The sequence below is a fragment of the Egretta garzetta genome, unplaced genomic scaffold (genome assembly GCF_000687185.1).
Source record: "Egretta garzetta isolate BGI_Z169 unplaced genomic scaffold, ASM68718v1 scaffold120, whole genome shotgun sequence".
In the NCBI taxonomy this organism is placed as follows: domain Eukaryota; kingdom Metazoa; phylum Chordata; class Aves; order Pelecaniformes; family Ardeidae; genus Egretta; species Egretta garzetta.
In genome coordinates, this window is record NW_009258270.1 from 580,848 (window position 1) to 588,414 (window position 7,567).

At 52.2% G+C, this 7,567-nt stretch overlaps 1 protein-coding gene across 1 annotated transcript in view; it reads right to left on the reverse strand.

The window, feature by feature from the left end:
- Positions 1-4,728: 4,728 nt before the first annotated feature.
- The window catches only part of AKAP1 (A-kinase anchoring protein 1), a 25,864-nt gene continuing 23,025 nt past the window's right edge, over positions 4,729-7,567 (reverse strand). The window contains exons 10-11 of the mRNA XM_009633923.2: positions 6,445-6,510; positions 4,729-6,292 (exon numbers count right to left, since the gene is read on the reverse strand). Of these exons, the coding sequence (XP_009632218.1) occupies positions 6,233-6,292; positions 6,445-6,510 (126 nt within the window). The 3' untranslated portion in view covers positions 4,729-6,232. The remainder of the gene's footprint in view (positions 6,293-6,444; positions 6,511-7,567) is intronic.

Sequence of the window (7,567 nt, forward strand, 5' to 3'; positions counted from 1 at the left end):
CCCCTCTCCCAGGGGGAGGCTGAAGCCTCGGCGCAGTCACGGCTGCAGCACAAACACCCCCCCCCGTCCCCCCCTGCCATCTGCGGGGATGGAAAAAAGAGCCATAAACATCCAACCCTGTTTTTAGGCACCAAACACACACCTGGGAGTCTGCAGCAGCTCTTCTATGTTCTTGTTTCAGCAAAAGGAGGGAAGCTTCTGGCACGCGTCCACCTCAGAAAAGGCACCATGGGGCCAGCCAAGGTGCGGGGCTGGGCGTCAGGGGGACGCGTGGTACCCACCAGCCCCCACCTAAGGAGCTGAACAGACCTCGGACGCTTCGGCCTGGAACAGCAAGAGGCGACAGAAGAGAAGTCTATAACTCGCAGGCAGTATAGACAAGCCAAAGCAGGGGCCATTACTCACCTTTCCGCGGTATCAGGATGATGGATTAGCCAGGGATGCTTTCAGGCAATCCTGAAAGCAAACAGGAAGCACTTTTTTCACTCCCACATAATTAAGTTGTGGGACACATTGCCACAGGATGTTGTGAAGGTCAGGAGGACAAACAGACTGAAAGCGCCATTGCACAAATTCGCCGCTTCAGAGGCGGCCACGAAGCGCAACGCCGCGTCCAGCATTTGGCTCCAAGTCCCTGCCTTGCTCACAGCTGGCAACTGGGAGCATGTGGGAGCAAAACCATCTTCCGCACCTTTTGCCCGTTACCTGGAACGCCAGCGTGGGTGGGGGCCGGGCGGACCTGCGGCCCCGTTGGCTGCAATGACCGGTCTCACGCGGCAGAGCCCCAGCACCCGCACTGCTCTCTTACAGGAACCGTCCGCATTTCCCCTGCACAAAGCCCGAGCCCCAGGCTCTCCCCCAGGTGCCACCATCCCCGCTGTTGCCCAGCGCAGCCAGAACTTTTCCCTCCTGCCTTGCAGTGCTGCTGGTTTTGAAAGGGGTGGGGAAGGAAGGGGGGAGGAAGCAGAGGTGACTGAAGCCAAAACACAGCCCCCGAGGCAATAAACTAAACACAAGACACATTTTCTTTAATTCTAGCACAGCAGCCTCCGACACGCAGGCCTCCTAGGGACAGCACTGAGACAGGACCTGACAGTGTCGTGTGACGCAGCAGAATGAAAGCAAAAATAAAGTTTGCATCTGGTTTGGTTTTTTTTTTTTTTCTTTTTAGGAAAAACCCGCTGCCAATGAAGTTTCCACGGTGGAACCGCAAAGCCAGGCTCCCCACGGGCCGTGCTGTGAGCGGGCTGCATACGTGGCTGTGAGCGGCACGGAGCTGCGCCGCTCCAAGTGCCAGGGTCAGACAGGGGCACCGTTCCTCTCCATCTGCTCCAAACCCCCTCTCTTCGCTCCTCCCTCCAGAGCCAGGGAGCCGAAGGAAAATCATCTTGGGGTTTTGTCCAGGGTCTGGCCCTGGTGCTCAGGAGGCTCCGGCAGGACGGTGCCGCTCGCACAGGGACAAGCTCCTGCTCAGCTGCCCGGGGCAGGGGCTGTGGGGCGAGGAAGCCCCATAGGAAGCCCCCCTCATCCTGGGAAAGAGCCCGAAGAGGGGGGGCGTCTGGGCTTCCAGGGGCTGCTCGTGGCGGGGGGGGGGAACACCGGAGCGTGCCTCGTGGCCGGCAGGAAGCTCTCCAGGCAGAAGTTATAAATTAGGCATCTCCAGAGACCTCATTCATTTTACCCGTAATAAAATTACCACTTTTCAAAGGGGAAAGCCCCTTTGAATGGCTCCAGCCAAACTAAGCCCCCGGGACAGCTTAGCTCGGATGCACGTATGCTCAGCCTCAGGTTTGCAGCCAAGAATTACAGAGCTGCTCCGGGGGCGCGGATGGGATTACGAGCAACATGACCCCTTCAACCCCCCCCCCCGGCCACGCTCCCGAGGCCTGACGAGCACCAAGCGCCACCACTGCGTCTCGGGAAGGAAGAGGCAAACACAGCTAGCCCCTTTCAACCTCCCCCGTTCCTTTTTTGACCCCTGCCATTTCCAAGCAGTCCATATTCACCTCTCCCCATCTCGGCGTAGCCACTCACCCTTGCCCACAATGTAAAAAAAACAAAAACAAAAAACCCCAAACCAAAACCCAAACCAACCCCACCCACACCCCTGGGGTACTACTGAAGCTATTAATGTATCTATCTGAGATTTCTTTATTTTAAATAAAGAAGGGATGCCTATTTGTTCCTTGCCAGCACCTCCTTATTTTGGTTAATCTCCCCCCACGATGTTCTGCTTACTGAGGCTGAAAAAGCCAGGCAGCTTACGGCACAACTAGGGAACGGATGGTTTTCCATATTGCACAGCCAGAGGAAAACCGGGGAGACTGAGCAGACACCGGGCGAGCTCCCCACACCCGCTGCCAGCAGCTGCTGCAGATTCCTGGCTTCGGCACATCCCACACAGCGAGGGAAAACCAACGCTAGGCTGAGTTTAACTCCGTCATTAACAAGAAGTAACACATTCGCCCCCGTGGACAGAGACTACGGAGATCCAGGGCTACTCTAAGCTCCTATGGGAGAACCCCCACCACTTCCAAACTGACCTGCACTTGCTTGAAGCTGATGAGCACGGACTGTGCCTCGGGAAGCTCTCTGGGACAGGGGAACAGAGCCGAGCGAGACCCGTTTGCTTCCAAACCCTAAAATCGCAGCGTTTGCATTCCCTTGGGATGGCGCTACCACCTCAGGACTGTCCGGAATGACCTTCTTCCTCTTCTACTTTGCCATTTGGACAGCAAAGCCTCCTGGATCGCAGCCCCCCCCTGCTCCTACGTCCCATGGAGATGGCACCAGCTCCATTTCCCCAGCTCCACAAGACTCCAGCACTGGGACCAGCTTCAGAGAAAAAAAAAAAAAAAAAAAGCCCTTTCACAGCAAGCCAGGAGAGCACCGGTGTGAGATGGGGACGGGTGAAGCCGGTTCCCGCACAGCGCCACGCTCGGGAAGGTGACAGCCCCTTGCAAGAGAGCGGGCAGCATTGCCCCCCTCCCCTGGAGCTGCACAGCCCCAGCCCGGCCCCTGCCCTGCTTCTTTTATTTTATACCCCCCGTTCCGGCAAGGCTGCAGCTCGAGAAAGCAGCAACAACTCTCTCCTCCTCGCACGGCCACTGACAGTTCGCAGTTCTCCGTCCCCGTGTGAATCCAGCCCCAGGGGGAAAAAGCTTCCCTGAGCAAACAAAAAGCCCTGGAGATAAATTCAGAAGAAACACAAGTGAATAAGTGGGCACTGCACGCACCTGCATCAGGCTGGCACCGGAGCGCAGGGTTCTTCATTTGCTCTTGACCCTTCATCTCCAGCCCGTCCACCACGCCAGGCACGGGCAGGAGCGAGCTGCAAGGCCGCTGCCTCAAGGCTGAAGCGCAAACCCTCTGCGAGAGGCTGGCTCCTGCCCAACAGGACGGGTTCAATCAGGGCAGACCTCACCTAGCAGGGAAGGCGCCCGGTAAGGCATCGCGGAGCTGCTGAGCCGCTCAAGTTACAGGGCTGAAGGACAGACAACCTCCTCCCTATCTGCACCCCAGCTTTCTCCTCCCCTTAGCCAGAAATTCTGTCCAGGGGAAGACACAACTGGCAGGTGATTTGGAACAGCAAAGCCATGCGGACTGCCTGCGAGAGTGGCTGTGCACGCACCACGCTCAGGATATCAATAACATATGAAGCACCCACAGTGCAAGAAGCCAGCTACCAAGTTTCTACCCAGGAGATCATGCCTGATGGCAAAAGCCATCCCCCAGCAGATACTGGAGGCTAGCAAGATTCAGAAGCCCTGTGAAGTGAAACCCTCTTCCTAGGGTGAGAAGCAAGGTCGTTGTCAAACCTTGCTAACTCCCACCTCCACTGCTCCCTCACCAAAAATCCCAATATTTTATTCTTCACGTATCACTTGCCTGAGCAGCACTGAGTCGTAGTCCAGAGCATCCACAGGTTGTGTCCATGTTCTGCATGAACCCAAAGGACCAGTTTTGATCCTCAGGATCAGGCAGGCCGACAGCCGGAACCCTCAGCAGCAGCATGCGCACGAGTACACACCTACAGAGCACCAAGGCAGGACTTGGAGTTCACCACACCTTGCTCTGTGCAGCCCAAGCTGTCAGGCCAGCCCAAGCCTTCACTGCTTTTCCATGGATACATCCTACTGCAAGAGCAGACTTTCCCAGCTGCAAGGTGCTCCAGTAGCAGGGGGCAAGGACAAACTTCACCGGGACACCAGTTCACATCCTGGCACCACTTGGCTTGTTCAAGAAACCTGTCAGCATTTTAAAGCGGGGATTTTACAGCCTGCACAACAGAAACAGACTCCCAAGTTTCACTTTTCGACACACAAGTGTGACAAAAGGGACACCCTGACGCCAGACTGAATTAATTGCACAAATATGTAACACCTTCAACAGCCTTGAGAACCGTTGCTCAGACTAAGGCTTTCTAATAAGTAATTCATCATAAAAATAAACCCAGTTTTCAGCTGGCAGCAAAGGGGACCCCAGGAGATTTGAAGCTTGGCTTTTCTGTGGCTGTTGAAAAGCCATCAGGATCTTATCTCGCCTCCTTGTCCCACTGAGCCCCCTCCTTCCCAACCCGGTGTTGCAAGAGGTCAGGAAATGAAGGCTCTTAGTCATCACAGTTTGATTAAGACGGCTTAAAATTTGAGCTTTAATTGAAATGGAAAGAAACATTCCAAGAGGATATATGTTCTATAGATTGAACATAGTTACCAAATTTAGCTTCCATTGGATGTTATTGCAAACATGAACATTAAATCTTAAGTGCCGAATAGGAGAGAACTCAAAAAAAGGCTATACCCATACCATATCAAAAGAGATTGGACCAAATGCTTTTGTAGGCAACTATCCAAGTGGGCGATGCACTGACACGTTAGCTCATCAATGCAGGGACATCCTTGAATCCACCTGAAAAAGCTTCCGAGGACTGACTACATCAACATTTTCCTGGCAAGCACCTGCCCTGCCAGCAATAAATCCCAGCTCAATACATATCTAAAATGATATACATTAGAGGGCACATGTTTAAGAGTATTAATAAAGTCAGCTTAAATTACTTGAGCAAAACTTTAAACATGTAATAGAAATCTAAAAAGGAGCAAAAAAAAAATTGAGAGATAACACCACTGCAATATTAATGCCAAGATGTTACTTTTTTTTTTTTAAACAGATCTGTACAGCAACATAGCAAAGAATGCAGTGATCACAACCCAAACCAGACAGCGATCTAAGGACACACTAATCCTGTATACAGCAGAGCTGAAACACTCCCAACATTCAGATGCTCCAAATATGTCGGCTACCCTAATGCACTCCAAACCAGTTCTACCTACATCGGACATTTTGGTGTGAAAAAGTTTCTGTAAAGTTCCCTTTGATTCCAGTGTTTTTTCTTGTACAAAATATTACAATTTTTTATATATATTTACAGACTTGCACAGCTAGAAAAATATAAACTACAATTGGGCTTGGCAATCAGTTCTTTTCTTTAAATACATGACATTACAGAGCAAAAATTGTAGTGGTAACACACCCTGCACTTCAAGCATCTTGCACAGAGCCGCTTCTTCCTTAAGCCTATCCAGCCTAAAAACCGTGCCTGCAGCGAGACGCCAGCCACAGCAAGTGCAACGAGTGCAATTCATCTACCTCCTGGCATAAGGAAGGCACAAGACGAATGTTGTTTGCGCAGGTTAGTGGCACAATATAGAAAAATCCATAACCGAACATTAAATTCCTTAATAACATTCATTAATTTCATAGGCAGAGCCTGTTAAAAAAGGACAGCCCACGTAACCTTTAGGAAAAGCAGACACTGAGTTCATGGGGCATTACACAGCTTGAACAAAATGCAACCACAGTTAACGGGGCATCTCAGGGGCATTTGCTAGCTTCAGGCACGCCCCCAGGTTTTAAGGTTTTTTTTTTTTGTTTTTTTTTTTTTTTCCATTCAACTTTTGAGTAGAGGCCAGGGAGGATTTTTTGCTTTAAAGCTACAGTATCTGTCATTATGGCTTTTAACACCCCGCCTTTCACCGAGATGAGGTATGCGTTTCTCGTGAAATGGTAACAGTTGAGCAAAACCAGTTTCAATGGACCACAAGACTCCGCACGCAGGTGTAAACACATCTTCTCGTCAGAGGTTGCCAAACCAAATTGTAACAATGCAAAACAAGATTTCTTCTTTTGTTTTTTCTCTGCAGAAAGAGCTGTCGAGGCATCCAGGACATTGCTAGTAGTCAAGCCACTGAGCAAATCCTCTTTCCACCAGCGTCCTGTTTATGGACACCACCTAAAGGGAGGTGGGGGAAAAAAAAAATAAAATAGAAAGGTGAACAAACCACTAGCAAGAAACGTCAGCAAGTTCCTAATCAACAATAAAAAGTCTGCATAATCATAAACTCTTAACAGCGTTGAAAAAAATAGGTGTGTCAGCATACTCACCTCATCTCCCATCAAGTTCCACAGCTGTATCAGTGGCAGACCTGTTGCGCTGTCGTAATTTGTCACCTGGAAACACAGAAAACCATCAGTGTCCAGCGGTTCTGGTACGAGCCACGGAGGACGCAAGGCTCGCAGCACTCCCTGCACAGCAGTTACTCAGACTGATGCATAGGCCAGAGGGAATGTGGCTACTGCCCCCAGGCAGCTGGGCCCCCCTGCTGCCCAGTCCCCTCCAGTCACATCCATGCCCTTGCTAGAATTAGCGATGCATTTGAGCACTGCATTCAACCCAAAGGAAGCCATGAGAAGAGGTTCCAGTTGAACGGGAGGAAGAACTTTTTGACTGTGAGGGTGCCCGAGCCCTGGCCCAGGCTGCCCAGGGGGGCTGTGGAGTCTCCTTCTCTGGAGATCTTCAACCCCCGCCTGGCCGCTGTCCTGTGCCCCCTGCTCTGGGTGAGCCTGCTTGGGCAGGGGGGTGGCACTGGGTGAGCTCCCGAGGGCCCTTCCCTTGCCATGCTGGGATTCTGTGAAACGCTATCCACTTCCCACTTGTCCCAAATAACATACACGGCAAGCTACAGCCACAATTGGAAGTGCTCCAAAAGTGGTAAGCGCCTCCTCTCTGGGAGCAGGCACTGCATGCAGAAGCCTACGGGACACGGCCAGAAGCCTTCCTTCTCCCTCTGGATAGCCAGAGGCCAGATCCCAGATATCAGGGTTGCAAAGACAGCGGAGACTGGCAAAGCAGCGCAGACCCAGGTGGATGCTTGATCCGCTGGACAAGGGGTCACTTTGTGCTCTGCAGACCCATCCAGGTGCCCTCCCTCCCTGCCCACATCAGGAACCAGAGGGAATGCTCCTCCAATCCCAGCCACACAGCCCTGAGCGGTGCCCATGCTGCACAAGGAAGTTCTCGGCACCCAGATTTCTCCACAAGAGCCCTGCCCAGCAGCCGGGCTTACAGGCTCTGGCTTGGGTTTTAACACACACAGTATGTGAGGGGGCCAAGAGGAAAACAGCAGCAGTCAAACCAGCAACAAGACTTTTCCAGACAGCTCCCATGTACCTGTGCCACTAGGACTGCACCGCTGGTCATCTCGCTAACAGCGGCATCGGCTTCTGC